Raw genomic sequence first — 20,502 nt, 5'->3', positions numbered from 1 at the left:
TATCAGCAGGATTGTTGCTCTGTGGGCGTGCACAGACGTTGGACACGGCTCACAAGTTTGTTTCAGTGATTTGGTACAAATTCAAGCTCTTTATTCTGCTGCATATCTCACAAACTGTACAGGTAGTGGTTTATTTTGTTTTAGCCCAGTGTAATAACTACTGTTATTATTATATCTTTAAGAGCTTATTTCAAGTTTTCCTTGCAAGTTCTTACAAGAACCATTGAGGAACCTGTGTGTGTGTGTGTGTGTGTGTGTGTGTGTGTGTGTGTGTGTGTGTGTGTTGTGTGTGTGTGTGTGTGTGTGTTGTGTGTCTGCCTGCATTCATGCCATTCAACATAATGGGTGTGTAAAACCTGTGCCAGCATTTTTTCGCTGGATAATTAAATTCCAGCTGTTGACTAATGTTCTCTCACGTGCTGATGTTGGGAAATGGAGTTTCGGCCAGGTGAGGTGCAGCACTGTATCTAAATATGGGCACAGGTGATACCCAGATGAGGGGACAGTAGCAAATATTGACTTTTTTAACGATCCAAGGTGGATTTAATGACCCATAATTTAATAATCCCACTTTAGCCATCCGTTTACTAAAAACCATGAATATGGTGCCACTGCCCTCTCCAAACACTTTCCTTTGCTCCACTCCCTGTATTCAGGTGACGGTGTTCCGGTTTGTTCTCACTGTCACTGATTGATCCTCGGACTTCCTCTCGCTGTGTTTACAAGTTTACAAGCTTCAGCAAAAAAGCCGGCGGCTGTTGAACTATAAAAGAGAAGAATTTAAGATAGTTTGACATCTTTTTCACAGCAAACCGGCTCATTCAGGTCTTTGCACGTGTATTTTTACCATCTACAACTAAACTTTTTCTTCCTTTGATCACTTCAAAGAAAATTGGCAGATGTGGGAATTACAGGAATCTACAGGATTTTTCATCTTTTAAAATTGAGTTTTTTGTATTGAAAGTTTTAGACAATGATGTATTACTAACAGGAAACATATAAAAGAAGAGATTACATTTGATATCCTTCTCTTTCAAGACGTGCGCTCCCTTGTATAAACAACAGGAAGTTTCACTGAAGCCATTGGAGCAAACGCTATTGTTGATGGTCATGAGGCGGCTGCAGAACCTGTGTGGCAGACAAAATTTCCAGTGATGTAAATGCATAGATGAGGAGTTTCTTAAGCTCAAACCTCTGGCCACTTCCCAAGGCTGCCAGTAGACGTGCTGGAGTTGCATCACTGCACCGTCAGCCCGATTCTACGGCCTTGTCATAACAGGCTGGATGATTCCACCGAAGGGCTCAAATAAAGTGGAAAAACGTCACAAGTTAGTGTTTTTTTTTATTATCTGCTGCTGTTTTTCAGTGCTTGTGGAGATTAAAAAGGACTAAATTACAGCGGTTGTTACGTCTATCTTAGCATTTTCTTCATACAACTACTGACACTATTTTCCTTCTTCTGATTCCCAGTTCAGTGCACTTTACAACGAGCTCTCTGAATGGGCCACCCGGGCTGGAGGGGACGGCTGAGCGGCGTTCAGGCCGCAGTTACGGTTAAAAGTCAGAACGTTTGCTGGTCGTAGCCAGGACGAGTGCCAGGACACCTTCAGAGCACTGCCGAGGTACCCTTGAGCAAGATGTCGGTCCTCCAGATGCTCAGACAAGGCCCTGCGATGAGCTGGGTGTATGGCCGGATGCAGCAGGGACTCCGGGGGCTCCAGCACCCTCCCCGCGACCCCGTAAGGGACATAGGGGTCAAGAAAAAAAGGAAGAAGGCGAAAGCTCCTCGTCTACCTGTAAATGAGCCGACCTCTCGCCCTTTATGGGCATGAGTGGGCCGGAGGACGATGGCCCCCTCAGGGACAAACATCACCACGGGTAATTTAGAGTCAACAATTGACCCGAGCTGCATATCGATGGTGGGTGAGGCCGGCGCCTCATTGGTCCGCCATCCGCCGTCCGTCAGCACGTTGCCCATATATGGACAGATAAGGGCACCTTATCACCCTGGCAACGCCGGTGTTTGAGTGCCTTGACCAGAGGGGATTCTTTTTTAATGACATAACGACGTATGATTACGAGATAGTGTCATAAGTCACAAATGACATATTACAAGTAAGAGTTATTTGTCCCATTGTGTGTGTGGATTATACACGTAGGTTCTATAAAATATATGTAAATCGTATTCATATAGGTTGTGTATTAGTGAATCTTATTAATATACATACATCATATTATAATTATAGATTTTTAAGTCTTTCTCCTCTCTTTCAACAGTCTCACATATTTGATCTGTTTGTTACTTTTTCATTTTTTTGTTTCCTGTCTGCTTGTCAGTGCCTTTTAATCCACCTGTTTGAAATAAATTTAAAGTCTTTAAAATTGAAATATAGACTTCATATTAAAGTCTGAAATATTCACATTAAATCCGATGATCCAATCAGAATGTGTCCAACTGTAATAACCAGGTGTTATTACTGATTTGTTCTATAAAGGCACCAAAAAGGACCAAACCATCCCAAAGGTCTGTAGGGAAATATATCTCAGGTTTATTATCAACAGTCTTCATTGTCAAAACTCATTAAGACAGAAATTATAAAACAGTATTCACACCTTGTTTCCATGTTCTTATTTAAAGTTACAGCATACCAGAGATTATTAAAGACACCAGTTCATTTATTTCCCCAACACCAGTCACTCTTTATCTGATCCCAAATCAAACAACCAAAACCACAACTAACAAGTGTTCTGAGGTACATAAAAACCAACACGCACGTTACCAAACACTGCACGATTCAACAGGGGACTGGGCGCGCACGTGAAGAAAAACATCTCATAAAAATGACAAAAAATAAAAAAAACGCAGTAGGGCGTTGAGTGACGAGCAGCAGGCGGCAATAGACACTGAAGGCAACACAAAGGCAACACAAAGGCAACACAAAGGCAACACAAAGGCAACACAAAGGCGACGTGGTGAGTTCAGGGGGGCTAAAAATTCAGAGTTGCGCTGTGACCGATAATGATGTAATCCTGGTCAGTAACAGTATTGCAGTAGATGTACTGAGGCCGCAAATGTGGAACATCTGTGGAAAACACGGCTCTTAATTGCTAAAGTGCGGCTGTTTCTGATCAGCATCGGAAAACTCGAACCCGCTAAAGTGGGAAAAGGGAGACGAGGAATAATCCCGCTCCTGGTTTAGTTCCGTCCTGCAATAGGACAACAACGTTGAATTCTCTCGGCGACTGTCGTCAGATGCAAGCGAAGCGAGAATCGCTTCAACCGTTTGTCGTTTTAATTGTGCGTGAACATCTTGGAAGGAATCTCAGAGATTTCTGGATAGCCGTCTGGAGTTACGCAATGACTCCTCCAGGAAGAATCCAGTATTTCCACAGAGCGCAAACAGGAAAAAAACATCAAACAAAGGTACGTCAGAGGAGGCAAGATTTTAATCTCTCCTCCTGATGTAACCAGTCGGCAAAGCCTTGAAATCCCTCTGGTGCTACGGTCACCGTTAATGTTGGAAAAGTTGTGCCAAAAAAGGGAGAAATTGCACTTTACATCCGAGTCTGGCTCAGGTTACAAAGAAAAAGGAATTTAGGGGTGTTTTTTTTTTTAAATGGCTGAAATATAAATCCCAAAATGTGGTTCGTCTTCATCATAATTTAGGGGAGAAGCTAAACAGAACCCATCCGGCCTGTTTTGTCTCAACTGTAGCGTTGAATGAAAGCTTTGGTTGGGATGGAGGAACCGTGCATGGATCCACCACAGCGGATGAAACGATGGACTTCAGCCAAAGTTGATCAGGGTCAGAGAGACGTGCGGTGTCACCAGTGATGAGAGCATCCAGCTGGTTTAATCAAGTCATGGAAGATGAGAAATCCGAGTGGGCGGGAATCAGACTTGCGTAATCTGGCAGAATCGAAATGCTTCGAGTTGTTCTCCAATTAGAGGAGCGATCGGGAACATCATGATGGAAATCCTCCAAAGACTCTGATGTTGGCTGCAAACAGGAATGAACATTTTTGTGAAGCTTTGGTTTCATATTCCTGCTGAAAACGCCAGTAAAGTGCTTTCAGTTCCCCTTTCAGCGAGGCCGAGGAAGTGCTGAGACACGAACCGGAGCAGCACCTCAGTGGTTCTGCATCCGTTTCTCTCATTCTATCACAGCAAAAATGATTCTCCGCGGAAACCCGACCTCGGAATTCCAGCTGGTCCAGTTCACCTTCTTCCCATTTTGCTCCGCTTCCCGGGATCTTACTTGCCATCATTTTGAAACGTTTAACGCGAGGTGACGAAAACTGAGAGTAGAGCAACGACGATGATAAAAAAGGAAAAAACCCTCAAAAATTCAAGTGACGATAGAGTTTTGACTTTTGGTACATTTAGCTGTTGGTAATAAAAGCAGCACTTCCTCCTTGTTGGTAAAAACAAAACAAACTTCATCAGGTGGTTTAATTTACTCAGAAAAAGTCCAACGAGAGATTTATGACAGGAGAGGGAATCTGAGCAACAGTGACGAGTGGAAAGGTGCCGTAAAAACTCCTGCGAGGAGGCGCCGACGTGCAGCTGGAGTGTGTGCGTCCCTCGACGTTCCCAACAAGAGACAATAACTGCTGATTTTGGTGCCGTGATGAAATAGAAGCCCAAGCGTGACACACGTTAAAAGCCAAAAAAAACAACTGAATTTCTGTCGCCCCATTCACAATAATATATTATATATATACATCCAACACAATAAATAAAGTCTCGTCATTCGAGTGATTCCCTCTCTTTGATTGGTGTTCCCAACAATCCGGCATTGGCCAGTTTGGTCACGTACACGGAGGATGCCCGCTCCCACCCCCAGAGCGGGAAAACCCTCCACACTGAAAATGTCCTTCAGGCGCGTTCCGATATGTCGTTTTTGAGTGTAAAAACAAAACAAAAAAAGGAGGGGGGGGGGGGGGCTAAAAATCAGAGAAAAGTGGATCATCGTCCACAGATCCGTCCCAGTTAATCCAACATTCAACTCTGAATCATTTTTGATTGTCTCAGTCGCGATAAGGCCCAGCCGGTCCGGTCCGGTCCGGGCCGGGCCGGTCGCCGGGGGACAACTGTGGAATAAAGGCTTTACTGAACAAACCAAAGGAAAAATAGAGATATAGAAATAGAAATCCAGCCCCCCCCCCCCTCGGTTCAGAGGAACCAGTGGAATTTTTGTGCACCGGTCTCGAAGACACGGACAAACGCGACGCGACGCTACGACTTTGACTTCTAGCTGTATGGGGGGCGGGGAGCGCTGGCGTCCACACGAGTGGAACCTGACGTGGCGGGGGAAGGGGGCGGAGTCTCCCTGAGTTTCTGATTAAGGACAGAAAAGTAAGAACAAGGAAAGAAGAAACTCGATACGACGAGCTACTCGATTCCATCTTGCTGTCACACACACACACACACACACACACACACACGCGCGCTTGTGTGTGTGTGTCACCCTTTGCATAATGACCACATCTGCATGCGCATGGCTTTTCTGTGTCCCTCCCTACTCGCACGCTAATCAACACACACTCTTTATACCCTTGAGTGTGGTGGTAGGGAGTCATGGGGGGGGGGGGGGTCAAATGCTGTTCTCCAGCTGGCTGTTATTGCTCATGTGGGGCGAGTTCTGCTCGTTGATGAGGAGGAGCGTCGTCTCGTCCGGCCCGTTCTCTATGTGGACAGGGTCCGCGCCCTGCTGCGTGACGTCGGTGATGGCGATGGCCGGGGGGCCGCTCTCGTTGGGGCCCGCCGCGCTCTGGCTGCCCTCAGGGGACTGCGGCGTGCTGTCCAGACGGGACGCCATCAGGCCGTTCTGGTACTGGGCGCGTGTGATCTGGAGGGGAAATGAGGACCAGATGAAAGGTGGCGTTTGGGTTTTTTTTATTTATATTGTGCGCTGTGACGGGATAACGGTCGGCCGACCTTGACGAACTGCAGGTCGGTGAGAGCGCGGACGTAGAAGTCCGGCGTGTACTGCTGCAGGGCGTTGCTGTTGTTGAGCTGGGAGGTGCTGCCACTGAAGGAGAGCGAGTCCGTCCGGTCGGCTCCACTCACGGAGGCCGTGCGGTTCATCAGGATGAGGTGGGACGGCGAATTAAAGTCTGCACACACACACACACACACACACAAAATTACCCTCGTGAAAAACACGGAGCCCCTTTTAATATCACGACTCAAACAGCGATTAAAGGAGGACGTCTGCTCGTGCTCCACTCTTCAATGCTTCAAGGTTGATAATTCAGGATTCAGCAGTGACACAATACTATGAAACATGACTGAAAGCGCTGGGATATTTTGTCCTGGTTAGTCAAACTGGGATGATGCTGGTTATTTTCCGCCTCCACACTGACTAACGATGGCGTCATCCAGCTGTGTTCACTTTGACTTGCTGGCTTCACCGGAATTAAACCCCTCGGTACAGAGCTTTAAACACACGTCACACTCCCACTGTGCGTTGTCACAGTCGTCCAGTAGGGGGCACAGCTGAGCCGTGGGAAATATCTGGACCCTGTTTACGGTTGGTGGTTTTAGGTTGAACTGGTGTGCAACATAACTACTATCTGTTTATTTAATTTACGATTTAGCCGGAAAATAAAGGCTTCCCTCTTTCCAAAGCATTACGGTTTGTGTAAATATGAGTGTTCATCCAAATATCCACATTATTCACTTGCTAAGCAGTGAAGAATTTAGACAGCACTTTATTTCCTCACATCAATATCGACAAACTAATGTAGCAGAGGTGCACTCACGTCACCGTGAGGCAATGTGAGTCTGTCAGTATCTGTAGTGCTACAACTGCACTACTTTTCATGGTGGAAGAACACATTTTTTTTCTCAAAAATAAAACAGGGGGTTCAAATAAAGTGGCAATTTATGAATAAGTAAATCTGATCTGTATTTTCTGGCTGGCATCCAGAGATCAGGAAAAGTGAGAGGCCCGAAAACTTATTTTGGAAACACCCTCACGTTGTGCTATCCCCACGGATACAGGAGTGGAGATCTTCCTGACACCTGCGGGTATCTCTCCCCTGTCTTATGACACTCTTTCACACTCAAACTTGAAATCGTGAGCTCCAGCTTTCTGTTTTGGCGGTGTCAGAGAGGGATGTAAAGAAAAGTGAGTGCGACCCATCAGAGGTTTTTAGTGAGGAACACTACGTTAGCGTGGGTAAAGACAGAAAAGACAAGTAAATGTTAGCCTGACAGACCTTAGTGACATACTCACACTGACGCATTCAGCATCTCCTGACTACCAATCGTAGAAGTCATGAAATTAATTAAATTAGGTTGTAGTGATATTGATCTAAACCAGGTTTAGGTAAATCTAACGTGCTGCAAAATCGGCCAGGAGGTGCCGTTTTTTTAAATCCACAAATTGCTGAATAACTTTTAATTTACCACGGAACAGGTGGTGTCATGTCAATAACAGCCAGTGGGGGGCGGTAGAGGAGAAGGAGAGGACTCACCAGTGGTGGGAGGACTGAGCGCCATCACCCCATAATATGAAAACGGTCCCGTCTCAAACTTCATGTTCTCATTGCCGGCCTCAACCTCCACTCGGCCCTGTTTGATAAAAGAGGGAAAGAACAAAAGGTTGGTTTTAACCACATCATTAATTACAGCCTCCATTTACTGACAGTAAAACCTGGCTAAAAACCCCCCAGTTAATCCTCTTGATGGCTCAGAAATTGATCAATCGCACACATCGCTACGGCCGTGTTGGGTGTAAATTTAAACACCGCAGCTGCACAGATGGACCGACAGGGGTCAGAGAGGATGACGGGAGGGGGGTGATATAATAGATGGAGGCCTATATGTGGGCACAGAGAGTTGGCCTGGATCCGCCTGCTGGAATGTGTGAACTGTAGCAACAAGACAGCACAGTTAATCCACACTGTCATGCCCCCCTCCCATGAGATGGTTCAAAACATAACTATCATATTCAGCTCTTACATGAGGGTGAAGGTACACACGCATGTACTGTTTCTGTTTCCACTGTCAGGCAGCCCCCCCCCCCCAGGCGCATCCACCCTACAGACGGTCGTATAGGTCATATGGGTCTCAGTAAAATGATGTGAACTTCTAGATCATCTTCCAGTTGAGAGGGAACCTTTGACAGGAGGGTGGGTGGACTGTGGGTGGACCACTGGAAACCAGGCTGGCTGAGTATGAGCGCACATCTTAAATATGAGCGACGCGACCAGATCACATTCTATCAGATTCCTTTTGAAGAGCTGATGTTACATCCACTTCCGAATGCAAACGATTCATAAAAATATTAAAGTTTCCTTTAGAAGCCTGGACTAAACAGAGCGTGGGTGCGTGAGTTACACACACTTGTCTACATATTTTTGTTTGCTCTATGAAATATTCGGATAAAAGGGAAAATTAGCACCATTTACTGTGATTGTCTCCGTCTCTCCGTTCACCAAACCATCTGCAGAAATCCTCCCTCAAAACCTCCTAAACTGTTTCCCCTTCAGCTGCTTTTTATTGTTCCGGGAACATGCTTTAACATTTAACCATAAACCAGAACTGTCCGAGCCTTTGCAGGCAAAACTGGAAATAAATCTCTTTAATGATGATAATCCCTTTAGCTATCAACCCTTGGGGTTCCTTTTTTAACCTTTTTTGTTCCAGAAAAGATAATTTAACCAACCGGCGCGTCCATAATCACGGTGTTCCTCACATTCACACCTGCTCAGTACAACCGCAGGCTCAATGGCTGCCGGGAAATCAGCGGTCAAGGACAAAGCTTTGTTGAAATAGGAGGAGACATCCACTGTAAACCTCTGCCGGCTTTCCTGCTCTATTACAAAATCAGCCCCCTTTTGTCTGCCCAGTCATTTCTGCGCTCATCCTTCATCTCATAAACATCTATTTTACTGCTGCGTGACTCCACACAAAGGTTAAACTGCAGAGGCTCGCGGCGCAGCGGCAGATTTGGAATAGAATCATCCGTCAGCACGTGGTAGGACACGCAGGTGCGCTGGGGTGAAATAGTCGGCCTGTAGCACCTACCGGTACATATATATACGCACAGGGAAAAAGGAGCACGCAGGGTGGCGGCGGCAGCGCTCCACGCCCGCTGTTTGATTTAGAAAGGGAGGAACGAAGGGGAGGAGAGAAAGAATAGAAACAGTGGGAGGTGGAGGACAGTGGGACGATGTGTGAAACCTGCCGGAGCTCCGGTCAGACCAGTTTCAGCAGATCGTTGAACCGAGCAATTGTTTTATGGAGCTTTTTTTTTTTTAAATGAAATTCGAAACTGTTCAAACAAATGACGAAGGTTTAATTTTCAAGCCTCCGAATGTGGGACGCCTGCAAGGTCAGGAGTTCAAGAGCGGGTGAAGCAATGGAAAAATCCTGAAGCATCAGTCACATCGTGAGCGAGATTTGTTTAGCGGGCTAACAATAGTAGAGAGGAAAACTGCTTAAATAAAGGTGTGGCTTGTGTTCAGCTCTGCTGTGTAGTGGGGGGACAGGTCAGGTTGGTGCTTTACGGTTACTTTTAGGTGCGTTTATATAAATATAATATAAGAAATTGAGACATTTTTTAGATGGTGTAAACCTAAAAGAGGTGACTGAATGGGAAAAATCCCGGTAACAAACACGGACCTGATCACGACTGACACGAGGGCCGTGTGTAACGAACAGAGCCGGCTGCTGGTTTCTGCTGGGACATGTACTGGAGCGACGCTGTAGGTGGTGCTTGGCCAAAGTTCAAGTCGTCACACCTTGACTCAGCAACAAGTACGAGGTCTTTGTCTCTCTATACAGCCACCTGACACCCCTGGAGGTGCTGCTGTGTGGATAACCTGACCCGACAACCATCAGTCAATCCCTCCATCGTCGTGGGGTCGTTACTATTAGACTGCGCAAATTTAAAAAAAAACCTGTCTGTCCAACTCTCTGCATCGGAATCTGTTTAAAAATGTGATAAATATAAGGGTTGTCTCTTTTTACCCAGTAAAACCGGTATATAACGCATTGATCACAGGAACATTGGCTGATGGGATGCAGAACTTTATGGTGGTTCAACTTGGTGTGTAAAATGACCTTAATTCACTTTAAATAATCCCCCTTTAATTCTTTTCTAATGAGCTGGTAAACCAGAAACGTGCCCCAAACCACATTATCCCTTCGAGGTGTGAGAAAGCAATGTAGAGTTTAAGCCTGTGTGTGGTGGGTTGTGAGGACTCCTCAACTAAAAGGAACACAACATTGTGGATTTCAATAGTTCAGAACCACAGCAACCCAAAAGGACTGAACTGAAACAACAAAAAAACCCTAATTCTGTTCTGTGAGAATGGCTGAGCATCTTTATAGATACATGATTCAATCCGGTCATAAACAAACAGACTATCTGCTGACAGCTTCCAGGAACACACACATACACACACTATAAAAGGAGCGGAAAAAGCATGTCGAATTATCCTGATCTGACGTTTTCCTTTCCCAGGAGTCTGCTGGAGTAGACACATCAGACACACATACAGCTAAAAATATGAGCATGGAAATACACACGTTAGTGTGCACCAAGATCACAGATGGGTCATCCTGCGATTCTGGGATATTATGGTAGCCTCAAGTGCACGTCATCATACTGATGACTACAAAACACTCGATGACAGGGTCGGAATCTACAAAACACTCGATAACAGGATCGGAATCTACAAAACACTCGGTAACAGGATCGGAAGCTATCCTCTTTCATCGTTCTACAGATATTTATTACCAAAATTTGGAAGAGAGGAAGATTCCACAGACAGAATGTTGACACTAAAAGCCTCCCTCCCCATTGGATTAATCCCTATGTGTGTGTGTGTGTGTGTGTGTGTGTGTGTGTGTGAGTGTTGTGTGTGTGTGTGGGTATGGGGGGGTTGTTCTGTGACATCCTCCACAGGAGGGGAGGAAATCTCACCTGGAGTGACGACGGGGGGAAAGTCGAAATGATCCCCCGGATTACAGGAAGTGGCTAATGACTGTTTGGGCTCAGTGACACAATGGCTGCAGGGGAAATAATTAGTGTGAGAGGACGAGATCGAGACGGCGATGCAGCCTTTTCCCATCACGGGAGATTTGACAGCAGGTGTACATGTACACAGTCAACATCGCTGTTCACATCAGCGTGTTGACACCAGACCGAGAGCACTCAGGAGCCCCCCCCCCCAATAATCCCAGAACTAACATCTTATATAATGGCAATAAATAAGGGAGGGGACGTGGTCTTTTGTCCAAGGTCACAGCTGTCTCAATCCTAATCTATATCATTGCTGGGCTTTTCTTGGCAAGCTCTGCCTCAGATTGCTTCAACTGAACGTGCCCATATGACACACCTCATAAAGATAACGTTTTTTAAAATTCTAGACTACACTCCTGTGAAGTGTAGCATGTATACAATGAGGCTGCTGCTTCATGAAGCCCCTGCACATGCTGCGGACCAAAAAAACACCCCGTTGAAAGTAAGGCATGAACAAAGTTCAATGCTGATAAAAACAAGACAAAGAAACACCCTTTAACATTTTAGCCTCGTGGTGTTAGCCTACCACTAAACAAGCCTGCTATGATGCACAGTGTTTCTGAAATCACAGCACGTCACCTGCAAGATGAGAACGAAGTAGTCGACAGGCTTGCCCCTCTGGTAGATGTAGTGGTGGGACGCGCGCTTGTCACTTTCACTAAACTTGATCTCCTGGATCACGTCGGGGTGTCGCAGGATCCGCAGCAGCACTTTTTCTGAGATCAGGGCGGGACAGAACGAGCTCACCTCTGCAAGAAGATAAGACAAAGAACGCTTTATTTGATTTAGATCACCATGATGTAAGCATGTCGACGTTAAAACGCTGTGCATCTACCAGACCCAAACGGGGCTGCTTTGCTTTGCATGCTGGGAGTCGTTTAAAACGCTATCATCCCCGAGCACAGGTGTGTTATCATCATGTGAAGGAACAGGTGGGTTGTGTCTAAAGGTTGATCACATTATCTTTCTACAAAATGGAGGAAAAGGAACTGAAAGTATACTGACCTCATATCAGCTGTAGGCTGTCACGCACCAATTTTGCACACATAAAATAATTATTTATTCTTTTCTTTGGAGCTTATTTACTAAGTAAAGTACTTTGTGCAAAACACTCCACAAAAGAACTATATTTATGTCGGTGTTGTTTAGGTCTGTTTTTCCCCAAAAAACGAGTTCTTAAACATCTGCAATGACTTTAACACTTGGAAACAGGCCGCGGTGGACCGCAGCCGTTTAGCAGAGGTCTTTTCTCTGCGGGAGGTTTTCGGATCAGACCCCACACGCGCATCGCAACCTCAAAAATGCAGCGAGTACGGTTCAAATGGGGAAACACTTTAAACTGTTCACATGGGCAAGAGGAAGCTTCCATTGATGAGATTGTTTGGATACAGCGAATGCTGCCGTGGTGCTACGGATCTGTGTAGCAAGACTAATGTTGAAACGGCGCGAGGAGAAGTTGTGCAGGCTGATATGGAATTACATAACAAATGGAAATAAATCTTAAATCAGCATTCAAGCCTCGCCTAACCAGCTTCTCTTTACAATGCTGCCTCAGATTTACCCTGCATCTTCATCGATACCCCCACCGCTGTCACCAGGCGGGCTCTTGATGTCGGGAATATTTGATTATTCCGAGACGGATGAACGTTGTTTGGCACATACAGGTTCATGATTCTGCATATCTGTTCTTGTCCATAATGACTGTGTACGCGTTTTAACGTATAGAGTTCCCACCTGTAGCCAGAAAGCGATGGGCAGCAAGCAGCAGTTGTGGGGACACCTTCACTTTGGATTCGCTCTCATGTTTAAAAGCAGAAAAGTCTCTCTTATTCTTATCGGGCGCCACCTTCTTCCTGGATCGGTTATCCGCTGAAATGGGAGGGACGAAGTCATCAGAGTGGTTTGATCAGGATTTGAAATGGATGAAAAGATAAAGAAGGAAACTTACTGTAGAGGTCCGATTCATCCAGGATCTCTGATTTGATTATCTCCTCGATCACATCCTCAAGCGTTACCAAACCCAAGACCTCGTAGAATGGATCTCCCTCCCCTTCATTGTTCACTTTCTGGACAATGGCCAGGTGAGATTTTCCTGTGCGGAAGAAAGACAATCAAAGTGAGATTTCCGCTACATCAGTCCACCCCTGAAATTTTTAGAACTCTGATTTCATCCCGTGTAGCTATTTTTCCATTGTGGTTGCGCAAAAGGGTAGATTTTAAAACTTGAATGTGTGTATGTAATAGGTCATATATGCCCTTTCCCTCTGCCTGTACAACAAATAGCGTGTTAATGTGTACAATTCATTTCAGCCGAGGCTGGACTTTGGCCACAAATGCTAAACACACAGGTACACCAGCACACACTCCCCTGCTTAACCTTCGTGCAATATTCCCTTCATGGGCGGCGGGCTGCAGACATCCAGGCGGCTCTCTGAATTATTGATGAAGGCACCAGCGTGAGGCGTCCCGAAGATATCTCTGGGTTTATAATCGTCCCTCCACCCACACGGACGCACAGGGGGTGCACATGAAAGCAAAAGCTCTAAAGTGGCCTGGCATTTCCAAACACACACCCAGGGACACTCAGGATTCAATTGACACAGGAGGTGAAGGTGAGCCCTCCATAATTAGAAAGCTCTCCTCCCGACGCCGGATGCAGATCAATGGAATTCAAAAGGGGCTCCTGTGACCGGCTGTCGTGCACGTGCGCCCTTGATGGTTCCCTGTGCCGCCTGGCTAAGGAGGAAGCGTTGGTAGTTGACAAAAACAGACTTCACACACTCCCAGCTTCGACCTTGCTTACTTGTAACAGACCTTCGGGAATCTATTTCCCAGAATGTGGGAATCTGTTATCCCCACACAGTACAAGATGTCAGCGTGGGCGGGTGAGGTAATTTCTATTTTGTCTGGATGCTCGTGTCTCAAAAGCCTGACTAAGTTGCTTACAGATAGATAACTTAAGAACAAGGCACTGGGGGAGTAAGAAAACTCCAAATATATCCGGCACATACGTCGTTGTCGTATCTTCTCTCACACCCTCGTATGACAACGCAACCCATTGCTCCATAAATCGCAGCGTCACGGTGGAAAAACAACCAGTTTCCGGATCTGCCAACTCTTATGGCCCGAATTCTGTGATATCAGCAAAACCTCACAAAGCGCAGATGAAATAAATATAAAATAAGTACAATATTGAAACAGTTGCTGTTCATTCCACAGCAGATTAGCGCAAGGATGCATCCACTGTGTGTGTTTGTTTGCCTCCCTCTGTGGAGAGTCAATATTTCAGAGGAAGCAGGGCCCCAAGGGTGCACGTCTTCCCCCAGAGAGACACTGCAAGGTCCAGACACATGGACACAGGCACCCTCGAGCATGATAGAGTGGACGTGGAACAGCTGAATCTTCCATTAAATGAACCTGCAATGTCACAGAGCTCCTGTGTGTTTCCCCGGTGACGTGTCGGGCCAGCAGGGTCACAGTGGATTATAAGGGAATTACTGCAGTGTTGAGGCGACATCGAGGTGCTCGTCACTGAGGGTCAGTCAGAGACATCCATGTACACATAGTTAATACAGTTGTCTGGCTTCCAGTCAGGGCTCGGAGACACACGAGGACCTTTAGAGTCCAATCCACACACTTGTTGGCAGACGACCCTTAGGCCCAGGCTAGTGTTTTCATCTTCTCCCTTTAGCTTCCCCTCCATCCTGACCGGTCGCCCCGTCCCAGCTGAGAAACACCTCCACAGCCGGATGATGCCACCATCACACCTGACTAGATGGTCCAGTTCCTTCTTTGGTTCTATCAGAGAATCCTGTTGCTCACAGTCTCAGTGTCCTTTGGGTGCTGTATGTGGAGCCAGCTCACATGAATCCTCTGAGCTGCGGGGCAGTTTTAACCTTGGTTTCTGGCCAAACATGATGGAACCACTTCAAATAAATGAACCACATTCAAAGTGAAGACGCAGAAAAGTGGGAGAAGAATTATTTGGCCAAACAGGAACCGAAAAACACGTTGACCTCTGGCATTCTGAGCTCTTCACTTTTTTAAACGTGTGTTGCAAAACACCAGCGAGCGCACAAAACAGCCATCTGGAGGTACAGCCAGCAAAATTAGACTTCCTCTCAAACAATCACACCGAACGTGCTCATCACTTCGCACAACATGACCTCCGTGTCCGCCTTTCTGCCCCCACCAGCCCGTCTGTTTGTTGACATGAGGTACGGCCGACAAAAGGACGGGGCGAGAGCCACGAGCCTGCGTGGCAGAGGAATTCCAAACGCATTCCACTCGTGCACACAACACAACCGGCCGGGCACACATCAACAACACTGACCGCCACGTACAGACCTGAAAAGCATGCACGCTGTGAGGAGGTGAAACAAAGATACGCGGCAGCAAATATCCACATTCAGACAAACACACGCTTGGGTGAATGCAACACACACACACACACACACACACACACACACACACACACACAAACTTGTTTTGCAGGGCAGGCCAAGCTCTTCTAACCTGTTTTTCCAGCTAAAACTCTCGTCCTGTGCACAGAACGTGACAGTGACCGGCAGGGCTGCAAAGCAACAGAGTCAAACAGGGATTAAGTAACAGACCATAAATCCTAATGTACAGCAGAGGCAACACAGCTGAAGTGTAGCTTATCTTTACAACTGCAACCAGCGCAAGAACAGTCCCCGAATAAAACCGTAAAACAACTCCTTCTAAGGGTTAAAGCAATTCAAGCTCCATTCAGACCCATTGTCAGTTCAGTCCAGGGTTGTGTAGCATGATGAAAACTATGGGATGCCTGTTGGCTACCTCTAGTCAGCTCTACTGAGCTGCTCCATCGTCATGCCGACTGATATCATAATGGCACATGGTCTGGAAGTGTTGACACACGACACACAGACACACACACACAGCTACAGCTGCGTCGTCAGCACTTGGAGCGACAAAGTGGACACAGGAAGAGAAAAGCAGCAGGCGGCTGATAAGGATGTGGAGAATCTGAAGCAAAACTAGATGCTACTGAAGTGATTTTGACCCCCTTAATAGGTGCCAGTTCACCACTTCGGGGGCAGTAAAGTGAGTTCAATAAACAGAACCATCCACATCAATGAATATTGTCAAACTACATTTGTGATGCAATTAAGCGGGATAATTATTATGAGAGAAGATTCTTCTTTTCTACACAGAAGCAGAACAAAGAAAGAAAAACAGCTGGGCGACAGATGGCAGGACACACCCGTCGAGGAGCTCCTCTCTGTCACATCTTATCAGGCTGCGTTTGGCTAATCTTTTACGCCCGTTGTAAAGATTTACACTTACAAAGCAAGTAAAAGACACAAATATCTCATGCCTCTATAGTCAGTGCAGCTTCATTTTCACCAGTAAAGAGCTTCCTCTTTACCAAAGACACCCGGTCGGCTGATCATCCACATTTACTGCTTAGAGTTTAGCTTGGGAGGGGGGTTGCCGGATGATCGTTAATTAATCCGTGCCGCACAAAAACAGGTCTTAAAGGCATGGGCGGGGTGGCCGGATAAGTGCCTGCACCAATGATTAGCAACGGACAAGCGCAGCGCTCCTGACAACCGCACAACTTTAGTAACTGGACTAACACCTGAAATATTTGAGTTGTATCTAAGTCAATTTGAGTCCTTGGGGCCATAAACCCATGCTCAAGGGTACAACATGTGACTGTCTGCTGACGCTGTGTCGAGCTCAGAGTGCTCCCAGTGAATTCCTTTATATGTTTTACTAAAACATCTCACACAACTATGGCGTTTATTGATGTAAACGTGCGAGAAATGATATGTAGGGCTCTATTTGTCTTACAGACCGAAGCAAATCAAATGCTGAAGAAATCTGTGAGTGTGCACACCGCCGCCGCTGGACGCCAACACCATGGCAACTAGTGCCAAGCGGCAAGCGAGTGGAACTTGAGGTGTGAACAGGGAGTCGGGCCGCTGGAGAGGCAGGGGGGCCGGGGGCCCACCGAGCCTGTACGCAACATAAATAAGGTCGCAGCATGCGGTTCGTACAAAAGTGATGCGATCGCACCGAGATTAATGACACACTGTGGCGTTCTAAATGAACTCGCAAGATTATGTGCCTGGAAATTACAACCGCAGTTTTTAATCTATCTCCAAATGAGTCTTTTCATGAATCTTTGGTAGATACATGCCTCCATTATTCCATAATATAACCTAGAAGGTCCTATAATCATGCCATTAGCTCCTTATGCTTGTGTTTTACAGGGTAACGTGTGTGTGTGTGTGTGTGTGTGTGTGTGTGTTCAGCCTTACTACTGACTCCTGGCAGTCTCTGAATTAGTAATAATGATCAAGTATCAACAGTGTGAATAAAGAGGCGGCTGACAACGCCGACAAAATGGGCGACCAATCACTGTGCAGCGTTCAGCCTGTGTATCCCCCGTCTGTGACCTTGAGACAAGACGCCACAGAAAGGAAAAATATATCCCCGTGGGGGGGTGGCGTCACCGCCAGCACAGCGGCGGCGCGTAGTTCTTTTAGAGAATGTGCGCGTGAAGAGGGAGGAAAAGAGCAGCAGACCGAGCGGGAGAAGCGAAACTGGGAAGCGATGTTTTAGATATCACCGATCAAAGAGGTAGAGGATTATACGGTGCAGATTTACTTTCTTGGAAAGGCGAAAGTGTCGCAGCCGACTTTAGACTGTGAGAATAATCCTGGCAAGAATGCCTACCTGCTTAACATAATAACACCCCCCCCCCCCACCGAAGCAGCTGGATATCTAAACCCGATACGTCTATAATATTTATACTTATATCACAGCGGAGTTTAGAGCCACAGGCGAGGTTGTATTTTGAAACGTATCCCATGGAGTCAAGGAAAATCCCTACTTCTTTATCAAGGGTCTAGATGATGTTGTGGAAGGATACATCAATGTGACTAATGCTTCTTTAAACACAGGCTAAATGTTTCCATTAAACACTCAGAGGAGCACAACTACCAATCAAAGCCTCGAGGAAACACTTCATCACTGATTGTAAAGTTTCCCACAAACCTTTCTTGAACTCTTCCAGCATGGCGTCTAGCTTGGTGTCGTGGAAGACAAAGTGGACCGGGTGGTTGTAAAACTTGGTTATGGTCTTGAGGGTGGTGGAGTCGTCCGGGTCGACAAAAGCCAGGTCCTTGACAAACAATATGTCCACGATATTGGAGCGCTCGTCGTCATACACGGGTATCCTGGTGTACCCGCTCTCCATGATCTCAGACATGGTGTTGAAGTCCAGCACGGCGTCGCTGTGGATCATGAAGCAGTCGTTGATGGGGGTCATGACGTCCTCCACCGTTTTGGTCCGGAGCTCCAGAGCCCCTTGGATCATGTTGAGCTCCTCTTTCACCAGGTCGTTGTACGGCTCGGTGACCTTCAGCATCTCCACCAGCTTCTCTCGGTTGTAAACGGTGCCGATCTCCTGGCCGAGAACGCAGTCCAGGAGCTTGCTGATGGGCCACGACAACGGGAACGTTAACAACATGAACAGCTTGGTGAGCAGGATGGTATTCGCCCCCACTGCCAGTCCGTGTCGGGAGCAGAGCGCCTGCGGGACGATCTCGCCGAAAATCACGATGCCGACCGTGGACGCGACGACGGCCCCGACCCCGGACTTGGTGAGGTCGTCCAGGAGGATAGTGAGGGTGGTGTTGACCAGGACGTTCCCGAGGAGAAGCGAGCACAGCAGGTAGTTCCCCTTCCTACGGATGGGCTCGATCTTCCGCGCGTACTTCTTCTCCTTCTCCGTCCCGCAGCTCTGCACGATGCGGAGCTCCATCGGGTCGAGCGCCATCAAGCCCAGGTTGAGCCCGCTGAACATCCCGGAGAGCACAAGCAGAAAAGAGATGAGGATCACCTGCAGCCATATGGGCAGCAGGGACTTCTTCTCCTCCACCACCCGCAGCCTACCGTCCATCTCATCCAGCAGGTACCAGGTCGGGTCTTTCTCGTCCTTGTCTCGGATGCACAGGGCGAACAGCTTCACCGCCTCACTCTTACGGAGCTGTTTGACTTTGAAGCCGAGCATTCCGGTGGTATTCTGTTTGTTTATCTCCATGGACCCCAACACTATTACATCCTTCGTAATTTCGGAACAAGTCCTGTTTAAGGGGAGTTTTATTGCGCCTGACATGTCATCCTCCGTATCGCTGGAATAAAGCTCCGTGAACCCGATACGTTTGGAGGTGTCCGGGGACAGGTTGAGTCCGTAGAACCTGAAGACGGTGTTACCACCCTCGGTCACCTGAATAACGCCACTTTCCGTGGTCTCGGCCGGTGTGTCGCATTTTTCCAGCCTCATGCCGAGTATCCGAGGTTCGGCCCTTGTTTCCGAACCCACCACTTGGGCCTGCCCGCCCACAAAAACACTCGAAAAGACGAATAAAGTTAGCATAAACCCCCGTCCACTCGAGTCTATCGCCATGTTTGTTTCGCTCACTGAGTTCGGGGGAACTGACGTCAGCTACTCGTTTCCACAAACCAACACCCCATTAGAGCTCACCGCGGACCGCCTACTTCAGCTGCTGTCGTCAGATACCTCATTCAAATTTTACTTTAGATTTCTCTTTTTTTATATATAATTTAAACTTTGAAAGGGTTAAACGCGACAAAGCCAACCCACAAACGCAGTAACTGACACGACTTGAGAAAAGCAATGCACCATCTACTTCCGGGAATGAAAGAACTATATATCCCATAATCCACTGCGATTCCACTCCGTTAATCTCTCATGGTCCGTATGGGTAGTTAAACACCGCCGCCGATGATGTTTTGTGTCACCTGCTGGTATGACTGCGATAACAATAACTAGAAGTTATAAAGGGATTTCAATTAGATTTTCAGGAACTATTGATCATGGCACAAGGAACGGGTGATTGATTTTTGGTGATGTTCTGGATTTGGGATGGACTAGGGCACGATAAAAGGTCAATGGGCTTTGATCAAAAAGCAATCGACTATGTGTTGTAACCTGGTATATAGTGCTACCACCTACATGCCAATATATAGGCACATACTGTGTAATTCACATTCATATGTGGGGAGATGAGCTGCGTGACTGATGTAGAAATAGTAGTGAATTTTAGTAGAATAAACTTGAATGTCCATGGTAACAAGTCGCATTTATGCGATGCTACACGATTGCAAAATTTTAGAATTATCTTTCTTATTTAATGAATTTAAATCATATTTTTTCATGCTTTCAACCTAATGTACCAACTTCTTCTGTTTTTATTCTAAAGTGTATATTTATTTGATTTGATTTGAAAATCAAGATTCGGGGTGAATAAAGTAAATCTTGAATCTTGATTTTACTCTGTTGGAATTTAGTAGGTCTAAAATTAATATTATAAATCATACTTTATTTCTGTTTACTGAACGTCAAAAAGTTTTGTGACTTCTTATCCTCTGTGTTTATAGCTAT

The 20,502-nt window shown here is 46.5% G+C and overlaps 1 protein-coding gene across 1 annotated transcript; it reads right to left on the bottom strand.

Moving 5' to 3' along the window:
* Positions 1–2,527: 2,527 nt before the first annotated feature.
* On the bottom strand, positions 2,528–19,824 carry LOC130525926 (metal transporter CNNM4). The gene is made up of 7 exons (XM_057033233.1): positions 18,090–19,824; positions 12,991–13,134; positions 12,777–12,911; positions 11,622–11,791; positions 7,486–7,582; positions 5,942–6,120; positions 2,528–5,852 (listed from the first exon to the last, which is right to left on the bottom strand). Exons 1-7 carry the CDS (start codon positions 19,501–19,503, stop codon positions 5,598–5,600), a joined length of 2,394 nt encoding a protein of 797 aa, XP_056889213.1. The 5' UTR covers positions 19,504–19,824; the 3' UTR covers positions 2,528–5,597.
* Between the last annotated feature and the right edge of the window lie 678 nt (positions 19,825–20,502).

The sequence above is a fragment of the Takifugu flavidus genome, chromosome 5 (genome assembly GCF_003711565.1).
Source record: "Takifugu flavidus isolate HTHZ2018 chromosome 5, ASM371156v2, whole genome shotgun sequence".
Classification (NCBI taxonomy): domain Eukaryota; kingdom Metazoa; phylum Chordata; class Actinopteri; order Tetraodontiformes; family Tetraodontidae; genus Takifugu; species Takifugu flavidus.
The sequence above is the reverse complement of the archived record's forward strand: the minus strand, read 5'-3'. Positions and strand labels throughout refer to the sequence as shown.

Coding starts and splice junctions, on each gene's coding strand:
- LOC130525926 (XM_057033233.1), bottom strand. CDS start 19,503: ATGGCGATAGACTCGAGTGGACGGGGGTTTATGCTAACTTTATTCGTC. Junction 12,912..12,990: donor GGATGAATCGGACCTCTACA/GTAAGTTTCCTT, acceptor CTCCCATTTCAG/CGGATAACCGATCCAGGAAG. Junction 5,853..5,941: donor CCGACCTGCAGTTCGTCAAG/GTCGGCCGACCG, acceptor TTTCCCCTCCAG/ATCACACGCGCCCAGTACCA.